Source organism: Anopheles merus, chromosome 2R (genome assembly GCF_017562075.2).
Source record: "Anopheles merus strain MAF chromosome 2R, AmerM5.1, whole genome shotgun sequence".
Taxonomy (NCBI): domain Eukaryota; kingdom Metazoa; phylum Arthropoda; class Insecta; order Diptera; family Culicidae; genus Anopheles; species Anopheles merus.
In genome coordinates, this window is record NC_054082.1 from 26,754,910 (window position 1) to 26,776,612 (window position 21,703).

The 21,703-nt window shown below is 46.7% G+C and overlaps 1 protein-coding gene across 3 annotated transcripts in view; it reads left to right on the plus strand.

The window, feature by feature from the left end:
- LOC121588918 overlaps nucleotides 1-21,703 on the plus strand; it is a 137,898-nt gene that overhangs the window by 105,917 nt on the left and 10,278 nt on the right. For all 3 annotated transcript variants that reach the window (XM_041907369.1, XM_041907370.1, XM_041907372.1), the window contains exons 12-16: nucleotides 3,101-3,331; nucleotides 3,671-3,793; nucleotides 4,798-5,536; nucleotides 5,635-6,203; nucleotides 7,615-7,740. In XM_041907369.1, coding sequence (XP_041763303.1) covers nucleotides 3,101-3,331; nucleotides 3,671-3,793; nucleotides 4,798-5,536; nucleotides 5,635-6,203; nucleotides 7,615-7,740 — 1,788 coding nt within the window. The remainder of the gene's footprint in view (nucleotides 1-3,100; nucleotides 3,332-3,670; nucleotides 3,794-4,797; nucleotides 5,537-5,634; nucleotides 6,204-7,614; nucleotides 7,741-21,703) is intronic.

Consider the following 21,703-nt stretch of genomic DNA (forward strand, 5'->3'; position numbering starts at 1 on the left):
TTGCAACTGATGCTAAACGAACGTGCGACATGATCATCTCTCCTTTCCTGAAAACACACACACACACAGTGTTACAACCAGTGTCAAACCAAACCGTTGTCGTGCCTGTTTCACGAAACACCAGCAACTTCTAATCGCAACCGGGCAACCGGATAACGACACTGAACACTCCCTTGTGTACCACCAATCATAACTATATTAAAAACAACAGTTGAAGCAGTAGCAGTAGCAGCAGCAGCAGTAACAAAACTGCCAGCTTTGGCCCTTCCAAACACTCCCACACAGCCCAGGCCCCAGTCCCCCGAGGACCGGGAGATATTAAGAGGAGCGCGCGCGCATACACGACCAGCTGTTACCCTGCGCTGGGTTGATTATGAACTTCCCGGGTCGCATCACGGGAGGTGCTGGACCACCACCGACAACCAACAGCCGACTCCTGCCGCCCCGGAACGTCTTGATAAGTGTGTCCCGCAAGAGGTTTGGGGAAAAGTTTGAACATTTGTTAAACTCTTGTACTGTGCTTTCTGTGCAACCAACAAACATGCAACATCCCGATGTCTCACATGGCCGCATCGGGTCGGTATCGTTGCTCAAGAATGGAAGTAAACCATAAGTTCGCTTTGCCGTTTCAGGGCTGACCGCACACATGTACGTAAAGTTTCTGGGTTCTGTGTGCAAACTCCGAGGAGAGTAATTAGCTCCATGGGCCCTGGTCGGGCGAGCTCTGGCCCGGTAGTGCTGCAGCAGTTTTTGGGACAAAGTTCCCCGATACTGATCCAGCACGTGGTTAGCCATGATTCATTCGGAAAGGCTAACGAGTCTCGGTGCCTTGGCGTGTTACAGCGATGCATCCGAGGTGGCTCGGGAGAGCCTGTTGGACGTATTTCTTGGAATTGTGTCAGTGTTTCTTCGAAAATGTCTTACTTCGGACTTTCGGACTTTTGGAGTTGCATTACGTCTGCTAGGCGTCAGCAGTATTGTATTCAACCAATCCACAACACTTCACTTCTCAGCGCGCTATCCTTGCGCACACACTCATCAAAACCCATCCTCGAGCAATAAATAAACCGCCTGCTTTGCGCCGTTCCAGCTTGCCTCATTTGCTTATCAAATTGTTAGGACAATTTACACCCACACCCATCCCGTGCGACTGATAATGCTTTAATGTCGGGTGGTTTGATTCACTTAATGCTTACGGTTCCGTTGCATGCAACGGAACAACTCCAAGCCGCGGCAAAAACCTTCGACCCAAGCCGAGCACAAATAACCTCACTTCGCGCGGCACGGACACACTCGCGGAACAAAACACACAGGGGCAGCACTTTGGAGAAAATTAAAACCAAACCACTCCACGCTACCTCCCAGGGCCACACTGTTCGGTGCGGGCTTTGTTTCGTGTTCGGGCTTTTCCTTCTTTTTTTATTCAATTTTGCTTTGTTCCCTCACAGCTCACTTTTTCAAACGGCTCTCGCCAGAACAGGGCGCTAACAACACGAACCACCATAAATATTAACCACGACGCGAATTTCACATTTAATTGTAAAACATCCCGAGTGCAGCCCGCGCGAGGATTTCTGCTCCTGCCACGCTTTGCCCCTTACGCTGCCGCCGGGGCAGCGTTGAACATTGGTGCAAATTTTAATTCCGGTTTGCTTTGCTCGAAACAACAACACCAGTTCTCCCCCCGCTTCCCAGTACTTCACCATGTAAGGGGTCTGTGTGTTTAGTTCTAGCAGGGGAAGGGTTGGTAGAAACCAGGAGGCTCCAAAATCGTACATGAAGCTGTCAGAGAAGTTTGCTATTCTTTGTCCTGCCGGTGGCCCTGCCCCGTCCCGAAACACTCCGCAAAGAGTTCCACGGCGTAACGCTAGAAACCGCAACATTTACAGGCGAGTCGCCTATTTTACTGATGCCAGTTGTTTTTTTTTTTCTTGTTTGGACCTTACTTTGCCCTCCCGCCGCGCGCCTACCGCCTGTCGGCAAGACACATTCCAGCACCGGCAAATGGTATGCAGCCCGGCATCATCTGCGTCGTCCGTGTGGTGTGTCGTGCGTTGTCTGCACGTTGCTTCTAGCAACAGCTTTCAACCAGGAGCTTGAAACACCGCTACGATCGAGACGAGTTGTTTTTATGTAGATTGTGTTTGTTGTGTTTTTCCTCTTGCTCCCTCTCTCTTTCCCTCTCTCTCTCTCTGTTTCTCTCTCTATTACTGCTCTTACTTCATTTTTACTCTCAGCTTCCGGTTTGTCTTCAAAGCAGCAGCCACAACGCCATGGTGTTAGCCCATTCCATGGCAGGCCCTGGTATCCGTTGGCCAAAGTGTGGTAGAACACCCGCCGCGCACAGGCTCCTGTGCTGCTGTCGTAGAATTCTGCCCCAATCTGAATAGTCTGCGGGTTCTTCCCGTCGTCCCGGAGTGTCCCCAGGGTGTTATTCATAATCGTAAAATTCACTTTAACACACTGCGTCGTGTTGCGTGTTGCGCCCGCTTGCCCAGAACAAAGTTCGGAGAGAGCGCGCACGTGAGCGTGAGCGGCCCGGGGACCATCTTTCGGCGTACTTACGGCGGACAGGCGGAAGCTTGTGCTCCAACGCACCGGGTGGTCGTAAAGTCCGCAAACACCAATGAGCTTTCCGTGGGGTTGCATTTCTACCGCATACTCCAGACTTCATTCGAGAACACCCGTTCGCACTGCTGTTACATTTGCAGGCACTTTATCGATCTTCCTCAGCAGCAGCAGCAGCAGCAGCAGCGGAAGCAGCAGTAGTAGCATAATAACGGCAGTAAGACTGTGGAACATGAATAAAAATGAATAAATTAATTTTTTCGCTTTTTCACAAACCAGACGGCATAACAACAAGCGAAGAAGCAACAACAACAACACACACACACACACACACACACACACACACACACACACACAATTTCCTTACAAAACAATGGCGTGCATGCAGTTGTGCCATTGTTGTACGAAACTTTGCGACAAGCGCGGTTGATCTTCAGCCAACCGAACGGGAGTCATTTAGTCACCTTACTTTATATTCTTTTTCGGTTTCACCCTCTCTTTCTCCCACTCTTTCTCTCTATCTCCTGCCCAGTTGCACCGGTTTGCATATCAAACAGTATCATGATCGTGGGTGCATCGCTGGACGAAACCGTTCCGGTACCGTGTCACGTAGCGGCCGACCCACTAGACGTGTCCTTTGATTGGAACTTTTCCAACAGCGGCGAACGGTTCGAGGTGGCCAGCGGTCAGTTCAATCTGCTGCAGGAGTTCCACCCGGAGGGCATCACCCAGTCCCGGTACGACGCGGACGAGGATAACTCAGGTAAGACACGTGCCAGCCGCTTCCCGGGCTCCCCTATCGTGCCTTTGTTTTGTCGTGTGTTTTCTTTTCTTTTTTTTACGGTATTATTTTACCCCACACTCGGTTCTGGTGACACTGTGCAGCGCCGACACCGTTTCGATCATTGATTGAGTTTCGCCCTGCTCGGCCCGGCGCTCGGTGCACCCAGTGATTGGCTGTGAAAGCGAGTCTTATCGAGTCACGCGCTGCGAGGTTGATGCAGTTTACATGTACACCACACCGCTTCATGGGCTGTGCCGTACCGTGTGTACTATATCGAGTTTTGTTCTTGTTTTTTTTTTTGCACTCTTCTTCTTGCAGAAACGATCTACGAGCTGCTGTACACGCCGAAAAGTGAGCGTGAGTACGGGACGCTGGCGTGCTGGGCGAAAAATTCCATCGGCAAGCAGGTCGAACCGTGCCTGTTTCAAGTAGTACCGGCAGGTAAGCAAGCACGCTGTCGCATGTGGGTGTTGGTTGCGGAGCGAGCAAAGTCTGACTTTTTGTCGCCACATCAATATGTTTTATCGATTTTGAAGCTTGAGACCACTTTGATATAACTTTGGTTATCGGATACTGTTACTTTATGCATTTCTGATTTAAGGTACTTTTAGTTTTTATTTTGCTATCGATTGTGGTCTGTGGACAATTTGCACTATCGACGAAGTGTTTTTCTATAACAGCTTTGTACATAATTTTTCAGATTCTTTAAAACAAAAACACATAATTTTAGAACTATGTGCAAATTTAAACACAGTTAAGCTATTTACCTTTCCATTGGGTTAGCTTAAGGAGCTTATGAATATTTTACGTATTATTTTGAAAAGAATATAATATAGTCAAAAGAATATGTTGCGCTAGTGTTGCAAACACCAACATCGCTACTGACCTTAAAATGCTGTGTCAATTTTCCCCGAACCATGCTTTCCCACAAATTGCAAATAAAAATCACAAACCCACCCGCCGCCAACAAACCAAACGTAACGCGACCGGAAATGTCTCCATCACGTTTCCTCATTAGTTTAACAAGATATCGTTGATTGACAGTGTAAGCGAATGGGACGCAGGGAGCATGAAGAAACACAGCAACAAAAGCTACTGCGCTGAATGCACGAAATGGCATGGACCGAATTTCCCCCCTTACCACACGTTCGTTCGTTCGTTCTCTCGCTTCCATTGCTTCGTCTCGAAATCCCTCAATACTTGCTGACGGCAAACGTCAAACGGTGCCCCGATGACGGTACCTAGTCCGCTCTGTCGTCCCGACGAAGACGAAGCGCTAAAGATGAACGACAAACATTGCGTCGCTTTTCTCGCTCCCGCTCGGCCACGCTCTACGCTGCTAAGGCAGAGTAAACAAAATCCCAAGAAAAAAAAAACAAACTAAAAGAGACCTCCAGCCCCCGCCCAAACGCCAACGCTCACGTTTCGGTTTTATTTTCCCACAGCCAAGCCGGCCCCATTGCGCAACTGTACCCTGCGGCCCTACTCGACCCTAGTGTCGCCGACGGGTCCACAGCACAGCCAGAATGCTTCCGCCGCGTCAGCATCCGCCTACTCGTACACGTACGGCGATCCGCCGAGCAGCCACCCGGCCGGTCGGCATCCAGGTCAGCACTATCGGGACACTAATTACATTGTGCCGCAATTCGTTAAAGATCGGAACGTGCCACCGGCCGACCAGCGGAATGTTACAGTGAAATTTAATCAGAAAAATCCCAACCCCGGCGCGACCGGTTCCCGCGCCACCGGGCCATCCACTGCCTCGCTGCGCTCCTCCTCCTCCTCCTCTTCGTCCGCTGCGGTGAAAGCTTCCGGCGCGGTTTCGAACCGTCGAGATCGGCGTAACCGCACCGGTGGCGGTTTGCCTTCGATCCGCGACACCGATACGGCTCGCCTAACCGCGGACGGCGGGGAGGAAAGCAGCGCCGGAACCGGATCAAAGGAACCGCTTGCCGATCCACCGCGCCCTCTGCCCGCCCAGCCGCTCGAAATGGTTCGGCGGCGGGTGAAAGCGGCCACGAGCGACGAGCAGAACAGCCGCACCGAGCTGCTGAACACGGCGACGGCCGTCCTGCTCGGCGAGGGCGGTTCGGCAGCCGTACTAGCATCGTCGGCGGTCGGCAACGATCCGACCGAGCAACAGCGCGGAAGTCGACTGCGCCGGTACACCACCGCCCACCAACGGTAAGTCCGACAGGCAGACAGCAATTTAATGAAAATGTGCAAAATGAAATAAATAGAGCTCTATTTGATGATGATGATGATGATGATGAAATTTTCAGCAACGCCAGCCTACCGGCGACGAACAGCGGAGGCAGCGAAGGCAACAGCAATCAGCCTTCGCATCTGCAGCACAGCAGCAGCGACGATCGAGCCCGGGGTGGAAATAATTATCACACGCCGGGCAATGCAGCAGCAGCAGCAGCAGCACCGATTGCATCGCAATTAAGATCGAAAACGATACGCCACCAATCGACACTGGCCCCGCCCGCCCCACCATCGGCCGCCTCCCTCGCCAGCTACGGTGGCGGATTTTCCGGTGTGAATGGCGCCACCGGACACGGGCCCACTTCCTACGGAGGCAATCATCATCAGCATCATCAGCATCACTACGTAGGACCGGGGGACGCTGGTGGCGGCGTTGGTGGTGGCGGAGGTGGTGGCAGCCACTCCGCTTCCGTGGGGAACGAGCTGCAGCCCACCATGATGGAGCTCGAGTGTGTCGCCGGGTACGATGGTGGCCTGCCGCAGCACTTTTTTCTCGAGGCGTACGACTCCCGGACGCGCAAATTGCGCCTAAACATCACAAGTGCCCTTAACGATGTGCCGCTCTTCCGGATCGACCTGACTGGTAAGCGGTGGGGCGGGGAATTTCAGCAAAGATTAGGTTCTTTTGTTGCGTTTTGCTTTATCCCTCCGTTGCCGTGCTGTGTACGTTTATCCAGTTTTCTTTCGGTTTCGGCCTGGTGGCGGTGTGATTGTTTCAACGGCTCAAGCACGTATGATGTGTTCATATGTTCATGCAATCAATTTTGAATTAGTTCCATTAGGTTCTTTTAATCAACTAAAGTGTGAAGTAAGCTTTTTAAAGACTTTTGAGAGTTCGTTTCTTTAATTTAATTTCAACATGTTTCAAATCTTGAAATTTGATGTTTCGGCAATTCCTATCATACTTTTTATTAACATTTTATAGCAAATTTTCTTGCTCTGAGTTATTTTATTGAATTTGCTTTTGCAATACTTAGAAAACAATAGTTGTGTGGTAGTAGCTGATTTCTCATTTCTTGCCATATTTTTAGATATTTTTTTCCAAAAACCATGAAATAAACTATCGAAATAATATTTATATAAATTAAGCAAACAAAAACCCTATCCTATTAAGCAAACAAAAATATCCTTCTTGGTAAAAGTCTTGGAATGGAGCTTGAGCAGAAACTGCAAACTAATCTTGCCACATCTTCGACAGGAGCAAGATGGACATTTTTATCACAAAGATTTAGTCAAAGACGGAAATCTGAGGTGCAAATCATTCATCAAAAAATTGTAGCATATAAACTAGTGATGGTTGTATAAGAATAATACATTACCAGTGATTATAAGCAATTTATTTATTTTTTTCTTTTTTTCTGTTTTACTATGGAAAAGCAGAATGACCACAAACGATATTGAATAGTAGATAACATAGCTATGATAGCCATGTGGATTAGCAATTACTGTATATCTTCTTTCATTTGTTAAGGAATTTTGCTTCGAGCTTGTTCCAACGAATTATTAAGACACTTTCCAAGAAATACTACACTCCAAGTATCACTTTTGCTTCGAAGGAAAATACTACACTCTCTTTTTAATGCCCTATACTGATACCCCAAAATTGCAAACAATAACTGAACATACCATCGTACCAACCTTAACCAAAACAGTCATAAACCTATTTCTGGTCATTTCCCTTCCAATCGATGTGCTGCTTCATGCTTCAGCGAAAAGGCACATTGTTTTTTTTGGCTTAAAATTGTCTCCCCTCTCCCACCACCAATCAAACATCGCAGCACAACGAACGCTTTAAAAGCAATAAGCAGAAGAAAAACAACGAAAACAAACGATACACTGAAATTTGTAAACCCATTCAGCTGAATCCTTTTCTCCAAGGCAACCAATCTCCTCCTTTATCTGGCTTTTGAATCGTTGCTGTTGTTGTGCTGATTCGGTTTATGTTTCTACCTTCCTTTCTCTTTCATGCACACGCCCGAACCGAACCGTCACAGAACTAAGTCCCAGCGAAGCCTACACACCGACCCTGCACCTGATAGCGTACAGCGTGAATCAGAAAGGTCGTTCCGAGCCGACGATCCTGGAGGATATAGCAATTAATGAAGCTGAAAAAAGGACCGGTAAGTTGCGCACATTTCGTCCACCCTATCTTGATTGTGTTTTGCAGTTGGGGTTTTTTTTCGTTCTTCGTTCTTCGATATTGTGGGAGTTGTTTTGTGTTTTTTTTTCTTCTTCTCTCGCTCACTCACTCTCTGTATCTCTTCAACGAGACAGAAGTTGGAACCTGCTAACGAGAGGGTGCTTCTGGACGGGTGGCTGTTGACACAAACAAGTAAACTGCCCAAACTTTCACCTTTCTAGAACAATTCCCGCGGGCTGTTTCCATCAAGGCAGGGGAAGGGCCATTTGGGGCCATTGGCAATGGTTTCAAAAGGCAACAGCAGACAGAGGTGTCCTTACCGCTACCACCGAAGAAGTTGTACAATGAAAGGTGCTCTTTTTTTCACTCACTTCACCCTATCTGTTTTTTTTTTTTTTGTTCATCGCTTCGATTTCGTTGATTTGCTGTCTTACCCGAAGCTGTTGGATTACCTGAAAACACATCGAGACATAGCTATTTACCTTATCAAACCAATTTTTCGGAATCTGTTCTAAGCGGGCATAACTTCACAAAGTGACTCTTGGTCTCTGTCAAACGAATCAGGGGCGGAGTTTCTGGGTATAATAAAAAACGCGACAAAAACCACTCTAACCATGAAGCTTTTCCTAAAGGCAGAGAGAAGAAAACCAAAAGCTTCTTCCACACCCATCCCGCACTGCGCTATTCCGATGGGGGTAATCTTTTCACATTAAAACTAATTTTCCGTAAATTTAATAAACAGTTCCAAGATAAACCGGACACAATCAGGAATAGGCGGAAGCGTGACGGAAGGGAATCGCTACAAAACAGAACATCCACACCGAAAGGACAATCCAACCATGACTGTCGCTGCTCGCTGTTGTTGATGTTTGCTGTTGACAAAAAAGGAGGATTTTTGTCGCTTCCTCTGTCACTTTGCTGCAGTATCATTAGCATCATTTTTAAACCGGAGAAAAGCTTTCCCAGTTACAGCCTTTTCCGTGCTTGTTTCTGTTTCTTTTTCCACACGTTGCATCCCAGTTGTTTTCGTTCCGATGCCCGATTATTGCTGCCGTGAACTGCCGCTATACCCATTGGGTCATATCTGCCCATGGTGCCGACGGTTTCACATACGACCGCTGCTCTGTGCTACGATAAGTATTTCCCACGAGGCCATCAGACCCGACCAGTATGAGATGCGGCTGAAAAAAAAAGAGTGGCCCATACACTACTGGTAAGCATTTGTATGTAACGGTATGTGTGGGAAAATCCTGCCATCAAAACGGAAGAAAAAATCGGCTCACATTAAAGGGACGACAACGGGTGACACATTTGCAGTCGTAACCGTTACGCCACGGGGTTAAGGGAAGGCCCTCGGATGATGGTGTAAAAGCTTAAAAATTGCCATCATTTATTTTTATTTTAACATCGTCTATTGTTTTTCCGGGCAGCCCTTCGGTACGATACGCTATGGAAGAAAACATATTTTAGATGGAAAGTGAACGCGGGGGGGGGGAGGGAGAGAGACGTTCCGATCATGAACAGAACGTGATAAAACGGCGTTTGCCTACTTTGAGGAGCTATTTTTGTTTTTTTTTTTTGCACGGTTCATGAGACGAGGTTTTGATCGTTCCGTTTACGGGATACGTTTGACAAAACAGCGAGTAAGTATCGGACGCTGTTTGGAGAAAATCTGGTCAATTTAGAATCCAAATAAAATTGTGCAAAAAGTACTTTACTGCTTTAAATACGCTCGATGTACGTGATGGTTTTGTGTTTATATTGCGTATTGTAGACAGAGAGCATAAAATGCCTATTACTAACGAAACAAAGTTGGTTAGTAGTTGTTTACAAAAAACTTCTGTTTACCCAATCTGTTTCCGCAATCTTTGTAACCGCCCCTTTGTTGGATTAAGTTTGCGCTCTGAAATTTCATCCTGTCAGTGGAACAATATTCATCATACGGGTGTATTTTCCATACCCAATTGACAGTTAAGTTATTGGACAGTTGACATATGGGAATTTCTAAAATTGTGTAGAGACAAAGATACATTTGAAATATTTACGGTTTTATTCCGTAATATTTCTGTAATATTTTCCATTTTTTGTATATATTTTTTTCATACATTTTAAAGCATCCGGCTTTAACCTTTCTTGACAAAATGCTCAAGATTCAGCATAAATCAAATCAATCATACATGATCTAACCTGATCAAGTCTGCGATGAATCGACGTTTGTTTACATTTTTTCAGGCTAAAATAATCTAGCCTGAAGCTCATATGGTTTTGTACAAACCAAGCATATGGTTTTGTATGATGTTTTAACATGATTTCAGCCGCCAACTGTCACACACCATTAAAAAAACTAGCTAGTATGGTGATAAGCCCCAAATTTGGAACTTTTTGAATGCAATTGCTACATACTTTATCTTAACACTTTGACCGCTGGATTTTGCCGTATCGGGGTTTTGAGTGAGCACTAAGCGCATGGCAAGCGAGCAATGAGAGCGATATTTTTTCGTGCGATCGTTATCACTCTTATGTTTCATTGCGATAAGCGGTGTAGCACATGTAATTCTCGTTCTCTCTCTCCTACCTCATTTGTTCTCAAGAAAATCTCTGAGCGTCAGATACAAAGCTGAGCGGTGAGCAAAACCGTCATACGAATTCATATAACGCGGCGCTTAAAGTATTGAAAATGGTTTAAGTAAACATAAGAATTGAATAAATAGCAAACATTAAAAATTAAAATATGAATTATTTTTTCGATACCTTTTTCAGCAAGCAGCATACTATTTTTTTACCTTTATTAATATACTTGTTAAGCTAAAGTTTAACTAAAGTTCAATTGAAATATGTATGGTCGTGTTTCTGTTCATTCTTACGAATTCTCAGAAAATATATAAAAAGCAAAGATGCAAAAAAAAACAAAATCTGTTCCAAAAATTCAAATTCTTGCTATGCTTTCGCACTTTTGCGAATGACCCATTATGAGGAATACTTGTTATGGTAGAAGCACTAAAAATATCTCATTAAACCGCACCTGACTAGCGCGCTTGCCGCTTCACCTAGCCAAACAACCACCACCGTTTGCGCTCGCTGGCACAATTAATTTATCCTCACAATTAAGTTTGCCTAGACACAGACATAACTTGTTTGCATTTTGATTCTCTTACTCTACACACTGCGTTTAATACCGGCTCGGCACAGTGCAACCCTCCCGGTCCTTTCGGTGGACCATCCCACACGTCGCAAGCATCAAAAAGCAACAAGCGACGGCAAACAGGAAGGTGGAAAAACTTTTTCCCCTCTCGCCCATCCGCAGCATCCCGCTGCGCTGTGAAGTGCTGTATCTCCTGCCGTTTCTCTATTCGCAAAATGTGTTTTGTTTTTGTTGCAATATATTTTATTTCCATCAGCTGGCCCTCGTTGGGGGTGAGGGGGGGGGGGTGTCGTAACGAGTCGTTGGGAGAAAACAAAAAAAAAACTTCTACCATTCCCCGGTTGCGTGTGTTGTCGCTCTCCTCGGTAGAGCTTCGGGGGCAGTTTGGTCGCCGTTCTCGCCTGTCGTGCGGCACATCAAATAGCATGTTTTCCTAATTTTACGTCCAACTTTAGCCCATTGGCTACGTGTTTTATTCTGTGTCCATGCCTTCATTCTTGATCTCGCCCCGGACGAACGTGGCTCGGGCTGGTTCGTCGCTAGCCGCTTCTAACGAACAGTCGGATGGTACCGCACCGAGCCAGCTCGTGCGATGATGGTGAGAAAAGTTATCACTCACTTTTCCTAACGATGTAAACAAATTTTCTCCGATGATGTGGTCATCACACAAATACGCTTCAGTGCATCTCGCTGACAACCTCGCCATTGTGTTCGAGGGAGAGTTGGACGGTTGATGGAGCATAATGATGGGAGAAGTTTTTTTGTTGTTTGCTGTGTGCGATGGAGGCGCCCAGTCGCTCAACCGCCCCGAGAGGATGGGACGATGAGGTCCTCCACAAATCGATACAGACACAAACGGGGCGGACGGCTTTTTTTTTGGAAGTCAGGAACTTCTCCAGTCAGGATTCAACAAGGGTGGTGTAGACTTTTGCACAGAATAAACAGACCGTTCAATTTGACCAGTCTAATGGTATGGGCCGCTTTCGAAAAGAACGGGGGAAGAGAAAAACGGTATAGGCAGTCATTGGGCAAATGGTTGAAGATGAATAAAGTTTTTGCACCACTCGCCTCTTCCTCCCAGCCCGTTTGTAGCCCTGATCCTCCAAACAGCCCAGATCATTCCTAGTGACGACGATGAGTGACCCTGAGCACTGAGGCTGGGGTCGACTCCTTCACGCGATGCTATTGGTGGACTGGTGGAAGATTTTTGCTATTTCACATACATTTTTCTTTCGACTCGCTTGACCGAACAGAATAGAAAACCGCCGTGGTTCGGTGGGCTCGGTGTTTGGTTGGAGTTTTGCTAGTACGTCGTTTGTGGGATGGCTCAAAATCGGCTCGAATTAAGTGAAACCGACGATAACGAGCAGGGGAAACGACCACGACGCCGTTGGAGTGAAGATTTGGCAAACAGAATGACACAGCTACACAGTTTTCTAGCACTTAAGCTGGCCGTGTTTTAAGCTCTGTTTTGGGATCTAGAAATTTGCTAACGTTCCCTGAAGCAGCCATTTGAAATGAAGCGTTTTTGTTTTAGGATTGAGTTCACTCTTCTTCACTCTAACATCAAACATTCCAGAGCTTAATTTGTTTGTTGGAGGAAAAAAGAGGCCCCACAGCTGAGCCACCTGAGAGTGGTTTGCGCTAAAGCTCACTCTACAACTGGTTAGCACCCGCCCGGGTGCTTGGTCGGCTAGGTTTTGCCCATTCATGAATAATCAATCAATCGGGGCATCTATCGCCATCCCGAGCTCAGCCGATCATAAAGAAAGCATCTCCATCTCGGCACCATAGATAGTACGTTTTTTCACGCTTTATATGCACTAAGCCACTACCCGCACGGATGCTTTAAATCTACTCAGGGCTTCGGGTAAATGGCTGTAGCTGGGAAACACGCCAGACGCGATCGCACAAACCAAAGCCATGCACAAATGCACGCTAAATCAACGTCCTCTGCCCGGCCTCTCGATGTGTTTGCCCCCGATGCCACACCGATCACACACACATAGCGGGCATAGCGGAATGTGTACCCTCGGATCTGAAAGCCGGAGCCGGAAGTGCAATGGGGCAATGCAAGCAAAAGAAAACAACACTCACCAGGCAGCGTTGGATGGTCAAATGCACCAATGGCAATAGATAAGTTCTATCCACTCTTCCTCTCGCGCGCGCGTATGTGTGTCTGCACAGCTATTCCTGGAGGACTTTTTATCCGGCAAACCTGCCTGGGACGCTCCCATTAGAGTGTGAACCACAAACATTCACTGACGCAAACCGGGGCCACTGGTCGCTGCTGCAACGCTAATGTGCATGGTTTTCCGGGGCCGTGGTTCCGTTGGGATGAGGCCTGTGAGCGTAAGGGACGCCATTTCCAGTGCAGCTGGGGTTTGAAATTTTTCATGAACTATTTCGCCCGTAAGATAAATGATAGCATGAAGCGGGAAATAAAACGCGCGAAATACGCGCCACGACCAAGCGGGAGCTTGCTTATATATTGTACATTTTATTTTACCGGTCGGCTGAACATAAAAGGGTAGGAGAGAGAGAGAGAGAAAGAGAGAGAGAGAAGCGTTCCAACACTTTGTCGCATCGTGTGTTGGCGGTGGCTCGGTGGTGGTAGCCTCGATGAAAATGGACACCCGAAAGTAGCATTATATCGAGTGCACTTCCACTAAAGCGGGGTGATTTATTTTATCGCCCAAGATGAATCCTCCCACGCTAGTGGGTGTGGGTTTAATGATCATCTCATCCGGTCGAGCCCACTTCTTAGCGCTGAGGTGTGGGTTGGGCGAAATGCGTGAAGACTGGGGTAGGATGGTAGGGAGGCGAGTGTTAGGGCAGGAAAAAAAAGGAAGCACGCACACTCGCTCGCTCGCAAATCGGTGCGAGCAACAAAATAGGTGGTGATTACCGTCGGTAATAGTGAGATATTTATAACCGATGCCGCTCAGGTTTCCGGAAACCTCTGCACTTTGGCTAATGGTCTAGTAGTGGTGGTGGTGGTGGTGGTGTGCAGCATCCTCTACCAACGGTCGCTTGCTGTTTGCGACGACCGAAATCGATCTGAAAGCATTTATTCAACAAATGATCGGTGCGAGACGTGTTGGCATATACTATTTCTCATCGGCCTTGCACTTTTTGCGAGTAAGAGGGGTTTCTGAAAGGATATTCATAAATCACGCGACTGTGTTGCTGTTAACCCACCAGTTGGAAGAGGATGGGGTATGGTAAATGAAACATTTATGTTCTTTCGTTGCTCAGCCTTTGACGATTGTGGCGTCTATGTTCTTTAACGTACAGCGTTTGGAAAGTTTTGTTTAATAATCACCAGTGAATAAGTCAACTTTTAAACACCACAAAGTCTCGAACAGTCCTATTTGGATGTAATGTAAATGTAAATGTGTAGTGTAGATGTAAATAGGTAATAAGATGTCTACAATGCTGGTTGTAGACATCTTATTACCTATTTGACCTTATGATGAAACTGTACCTGTAAGACCATGTTGTTAGGAATTATTTCTCATTAGAAAGCTTATTTTCTCTAAACGCATAATCGATTTTTTCTAATTAGATTCCCGTTTCAACTTTCCCGTGATAGTTTGGATGACATTAAGTACATGCATCTGGCCCTGCAATCGTAACACGTTACACATAAGTAAACGAAAGTTAAATAAATAAATAAAATCATAAATACATACTACAAGAGAATCTTAGAACCTGGACTGGCCTAGCCCGGTACTGTGAGCCAGAGAAGGGTTTTTACCCTTATCTTAATATAATAATCGAGATGATAAAATTTGCTTGTCTCAACTGGGAAAATCCTGTTCGCATAATCAAAAGATAAAAATCAACGAAAATCATCAACATCGTAAACAATCGCATTTTCGCGTGAAACCCGGATTTTTCAAAGGATAAGCCAAAGTAATGGGATAGTGATTTTCGGAAGAAAAAAACACATTCCCGTGTTTTTTGGAGCCCACATTTCCGGAAATTCGTTTTCAACGATGTTGGCGACCAGCAAGATTTTCATCATATTTTTATGCCATTCGATGCACATTGTTTAAAAAAAAAGGCCCCACTTCCCGAGCAACTTGTCCCGGAAACATTTTGCCGCTTTCGAACAGCAAACAACAAATATAGAAAGGGCCCCTTCCGCGTGGGTTTGTTTAAAGAGGCACTCCAAAAAGCATCGAGCCGAAAATATGCTTCTCAGAAGGACAGTGAACCAATCACCAACGGGACACACAAATATTGGTCACAGTCATAGGAAAAAAAAACATCGATCCCTCCCTCTATGCACACACACACACACAGAAAACCGACTACCTACAACTGTCCCGAGGGTGTCCATTTCCGGCCCTCGCTCACAAAGCACACATTTCGCTAGTTCTTGCGTGATGATGGAGGAAACACCGCCGCCTACTTAAGAACAAAGCATCCACTCGCATCCCCGAACAGAGATAATCACAGCCAGTCACAAACTTCGGACCGGAGCTCGTCCTGCTCTTCACGGAGGGCACAAGGTAGCTGCCCGGCCTGGTAACGAAGCTGTCACCCATCGGTGCGTTAATTTTTATGCTCATCCCCGGTCAACGGTTTTACCTCGCGCTGGTTTGCGCCTGTCCCGTCCCGTTTGCTTTGTCCGTTGGTCGATTTGGGAAGCTTTTTCGCCTGCGTGTTAACATTCCACACACCGTTGGTCGTTCTCTTGTGCGCTTCATCAACTGGCACCCGCTACCGGAGAGCGAGGTGGCTAAAACCGGGCACCCGGCTAAAGTTTTATTGCAATTGGAATTGGTTTCCGCCAATCTCGCAATGGGTCCCCATATTGCAATTAAAAAGTTTTACATTTTATAGACCGTGCCCGTGCCCGTGGTGTCACACGTTCAGCATTTTCAACGAAGCTACTTAGTACAAAGAGAGTGAGTGAGAGGGAGAGAGATACAAAGGGCAGGAGAGAGGGGACACAAGGGAAGCTACACTCACACAAAAAAAAAAAGATCATCAACGCATCATCTGAACCAAACAACAAGCGGGGACACAAGTGCACGAGGCGCAAAGCTTCTATCGCCAGCGACCCCGACCATCCAGCACCTCCTCCCTCCACCTCGACAGTGAGTGATCTTTTGGCCAACTGGGATAAAAACTTTATCCATTCGCAATCCTCGCCGCGCGCTTCATTACTTATTCATGTGGCTGTGGGTTTTTAGTCTGTGTCGTTCTTTACCCTCCCGCTGCTGGTGGACAGATAAAGGCACCAGAGCGGAGCACGGGGAAAAGGGATGGGCGGGTTGGAGGGGGCATGATTGAAGCACTGCTTCCGCCCACTGCTTCCCGCCAAACAGGCCCATTGCTTAGGCGCGAAATCGAAAATGCGCGCACGCGAACCACACGCAACAAACAAACGACCGGCGGCAACAGCCGGGTGCGGGCCGAAGAATTCAAGCACGCTTTTGCCCCTGCGGTGGTTTGCGCGCGCCAGTGCCGCACACGGGAAGGAAAAGAAAATCGCTAACGTATCGCTTCGGTAATTGAATGCGGCAAAACGGAAATAAATTTACCACCCTCCGTGGAATTCGTTTCGGGGCAGCCATTCCATCCTAACGATGGATGCCAGACCCGGGCTCGGGCCAGGTCCTGCAGGCAACGACAATGACGACGGCGAGTCTGTCATTCGGATTGGCGCAAAACGGGGGGGGGGGGGGAAAGGGCAGTGCCTACGGGTTAGCAGCAGCAGCATCCATGCCCGCGCAGTAAATCCGCCGGTGCGTAACACGAATGCAAACGCGGAACCGCACGGTTCATTCACCGTTCGGCTGTTTATTTTCACTTCCAATCGTAAACAACACCACCGGAAGCCCATCTCCAGCCTACGCAGGCGGACTCACAGGGCGAGGGGGAGAAGGGGGGAGGCCAGGCACACTTACACGCGATCTTCACTTGAAGTTGGCGGGCGCATTGTTCTCGCTTTATCGGCTGGCAAACAACGGTTCCGGATTTCGACCTCCGCCCATCGTCCGGGTGCTCGCTTTGCCGCGCGATGCTCGTTTTCCATTTGAACGTTTTCATCACCTTGTGGTGGATACACAGATACACTTACCCACACACACACACAGATACACACATGCACAAGCATAGCTACAAACACCCATTTCCTTTCCATCTCGTCCACTCTCGCAGCCAGAAGGCATCGTTTTGCGGTCATGGGCGAGAAAATCCGTGGCAAAATTGTGATAAATGACGAACCGTTTTCATTCCGCACCTTTCACTTCCTGCTTCTCTTTCTCTCTATCTACGCTACCCACCAGCAATCGCCCCGATTGCTCTCGTTGTTACTCTTTACTTCGGTTTTTGTGTACGTATTTGTACGTGTGTGTGTGTGTGTGTGTGTGTGTGTGTGTACACCCTCGCCAAAACTGTGAACAAAACGCACTCTGCACAATGGAGACGAGGCTTTTCCTTATTTTCCGTATCATTATAATAAATGGATTTTCTTCATACACGATAAATAATCATCATCAATTTTAATGGCGATCGATTTACTGGCCAACCGCCACCACCTTCCGGTCCTCACCAATCTCCTCCCCCCCCCCTCCCCCCTCCGAGCGCATTAAGATAGACAACTTGGCACAAGAAAGGGCACAATATAAAGCTTGGGAGCAGGGTTTTTTTTGCCTTTTTGTTCTGCTCTTTCCGACTTCAAATCAGCACAATGGCCTGCAGTTCCGGAGGGAAGGGCGCATTGTTTGGGAGCAGAAAAGGGGGAGATTTTTTATATGATAATTTACTGTCCGTATTGCTGCTTTCTTCTCATTTGATAGAACAGGCGCAAGGCGCAGAGAAAATGGGGTTCAGCAGCGGGGTGCGGCGATATCTCTGCTCTCGAGCACTTTCATCCGCTCATCTATCAGGCAGGAAGGCAACGAGATTGTAATGGCAACGACCTCTCGTGTTGTTCGAGAGTGGTCGACCGATCGCTTTACCAAGGCTACCGCAGGGCACTCCATACTACTTCCCAGTTAGTTTTCCTTTCCGCTGTTGCCACACAGGACATGCCTTGGTGGATGGATACAACTTTTCGTCGTTACAATCGTCGTTAACTTGGGCCCGCCGTGGCTGTGGTTTCCCGACGATTGATGAAGTCTTCACTATCAATCAATGTTGTTCCCCTCTTCCCTCTTCTTTCCGGTTGGTTCCCGGTGCTCCGCCGGTACACCTTAACGTGCTTCCCACTAGCCTAGGTTCGGGCTTGTTGCTTCCATTGTGTGCGAACCCTTTACGGTACGGTGTAAAAAGGTTGCTACTAAAGAGGTGTTGAGTGATGCAAAATGATAGTCGCTTAGGAGTGTGTGTGTATGGGTGTGTGTGTGTGTTTGTGTGTGGCACCCGGAGCTTTTCTGCTGGTCGGTTCGATTTTAGGGTGCAGGTTGAGGCGAACATTTACTTCGGTAAATTAACTCCGCACGTTTTGCCGGTCTATTAGGGATGGCGAAATTTCGGGAAGTACAAAATTATCCCCCCATCAATCAGCCCCGACTGTTAATTGTATTAGAGCGATGTATTTATGAAGGAGTTTTATCAACTGCATTACAATTTAAGAGCATTTACAAAAAAAGTTTTGTGATGAAAATTGGTATAACATTTGCATTCAAAAAAGGACAAAAATTTATTGATTTTTCTTGAAGTTTACCTTATCTTGTTTTTAAAAACTTTCTTGTACATTAGAAATCTTAGATAATAATAAGTTCATTGACAAAATTTGACACCTCTACCAGTCGAACGCTAACCATGAAGACTAAAAAAAGTGAGGCAACTTCGTTTAGTAGCGTGTGCCGTAAAAATGCATCCTGTAGCTTCCAAAATGAACTCCGTGGGTCAGTTTGTGAACGTCTTATAGGCCTGTTTTGGCATCTAAAACATCTTGGCACTATTAGACAACATTCAGAACATCGTAAGAAAGCCCGATTCCGAATGGCCAACGACCCTGAGCGACTTGAGGTTTCAAAGGAAGCTGAAAATGCATGGCCGATGGAAAAGTAGCTACAGAGCTGCGTTCGCTTGACCGGGAGGTCAATCCAAACCTGCCAAACAGTGAAATAGTACCTGGGAAACATGAACAAACATATCAGGAAGCAGAAACGGCGTCCACTGGTTTCGCAGCGGGAAGCAATGAAACCAAAACTCAATGCGACCAATTTAGGTGAATTATGGAAGAATTTTGATATGACACCAGATATGGTTCGCAAAAATGGTCCAACATCCCCCCAACCGCGTCCCATCAATTTTTTCTGCCCAAACATGATGCAAAAAATCTACTCCAACAATTTAGTGGTGAAAATTGAAGAGGCACTGTTGAAAATCTAGGTAGATCTTCAAAACATGCCTGTACGCATGTCATCTTTCGCCACGGCGAAAATTCCGGATTACTGACGAAAGGCAGCACGCAGGGTCGTACTTAATTTTTTTAGACAATAAGACAACTTAGGACAATAAATGTTGTTGTTGATAGAACAATGTTGTTATTGTTTAAATGTTTAAAGAGGTCTGAGACCTCTTAGGTTCTCTTTCGCCTCTAATAAGTTGTTTAGGCAACTTAATCCTTTCTACCACAGACTAAACTGGTTAGTCAAATCTACCCTGTAGTGAGTTGTGCGGTAACTAGGCCCTTTTTATAATGTTGTGTCAGACTATTTTAAAATTTGTTTCACTTTTTGTTTTTTATAAAAAAAAAGTACAATCATGCGATATTTGTAACGTTAAAATAGATATTCGTAAAACATTACTCGTTAAAAGAGGAATAGACTGTATTGAATGTTCCTCAACTATGAATCAATCAAACATTGGAATATTCCACATGCCGCATAAATGTTATTTCAGGGAGTTAACCAAGCGGTAATAAAGGCTAGAAAAGATATAATGGTATGTTGTTAGACGTTTGGTTTATTCTGTAACAATCACTTGGAGATGAACTATTCATTAGGATCATTTTCATTCGAGAGCAGTTTATTCCTTTGCTAGTGCCATATTGAAAATGCAATTACATTTTCCGCATTCTTGGTTTATGAGTTGATTTAATCAATGAATTGGTTCGTCAATATATACATACATATTTACTATGCTTCTTTTTCAACAACGTGCAATGAAAAAAGCAAATAATCTCGTATGATGCTCTTTAGCACTTTACCAATGTTCCTGCCTTTATTGCTACTGTTGCCTTCTGCATCTCACTCTAACATGAAAAAAGCTTAAAGCTGCGCCAGAAAACAAAACGACGAAAAAAAAAAACATTGCATTACACCAAACCGACCAACTCTACACCGACTAGCTTCGATCGGAAATGGAAACGCTTCAAAATAAACACTTAAACTACTCCCGCAATGCTGGCCAATAGTACGGCCGCCGAGCCGAACCGTATTTATTTTAATAAACCGGAAAAACATACACCCCACGCCCACCGCCTACCGCAATCCCATTAAACCGTGCCGGCAACCAACCGCCCACTCCCCGGGGCAACATTGATCTTTGCACCCTCTTCTGCCCACTCCACAGCATCCGGGCTTCACACCATGTTTCAACGAGCAAAACAGTGGAGCAAAGCAACATCGCGCCGGCTCTCTATTCCCTTAACAATTTCCATCCACCATCGTGCCATCCGTGCTGGAAGTTGTGGCGAAAGAAAAAGGGCACGAAGCAAAATAAAAGAAATGGGCAAAATGGGCAAAAAAAGGAGGCAAGAACAGACAGCGAGCTAACAAAAAAAAAAGAGAAACCTTCAGCCACATTCTCTACCGCGTATCTTGGCGATACGCTTTCGAACCGTTTTGTGCGGTATCCCCTTTTTTTAAGCATCCCCGCAAATCGTTTATCGTTTATTTAGCGAAACCGAACGATTGGAAAAATGGTCCAATTCCCTTCGATCGATTGAACCAACTTTTCGGTGTTTACCCTCTCGAAGCGAAACCGAAGTTGCCCTACAATTGATGAAACTGTGCTCCGCGTGTCAAGTGTCCGGGTGGGGTGGTGGTGGGTGGTGGAGTGGATAAGGTGGCACACCAGACCAGAGAAAAGGACATTCAATGACACACAGGCGCACACATACGTAAACTCTTTCCATACGTTTGGTTCGCAAAAAAAAAGACGAAATGAAGTAAAGAATAGTATCCCAATAAATACGTATAGAAAAAGGAGAGCGAGAGTGCGAGAGAAAGAGAGCAAAGGAAGCGACTAAGGTTAAAAATGTGGAACAAACGGTACCATCCGTTCGCCGACCGTTTCGCACAGGGGGGGGGGGGAACCTGTTCCCGATCGCAAGGAAATATGGTTCCCGGTACTCGGTGTTTTCCCGTGCGAGGTCGTCCTTGCCTTGTTGGTCCCCCTTGCCGTGGCACAAATCCCTCCCTATGGTCGCCCCAGGGAGAAGGAAACTCTTAACACGTGTACTGCAAAACGACACTTTGCATATATGCAAATGTGCTTCGGTCAGCACAATCGAATACGCAGCGCGATAGATCGTCTCCGACCCGACCCGTGAGGCGGGAGGGAGGGAGGAGGGGTGGTCGGACACATGGGAACCCACACTGGGAACTTGGCTCCCTGTTGCCTTCCCTGTGTTTTCCCCGGCCACGCCGTTTCCCGCTCGTTTCCCGCACGCTTGTGGAGCGTTCGTTTGAAAAGGGGTTTTTCTGTCGTAAAAAGCGAAGGGATCAATAAAAAGCCGGCTTCCGACGATGGGTCAATGGTAAATATTGAGCTGCCAGCATACCCCAAGAAAGCAGCCCACCCGCCCCTGCTCGAACCGCGGTCC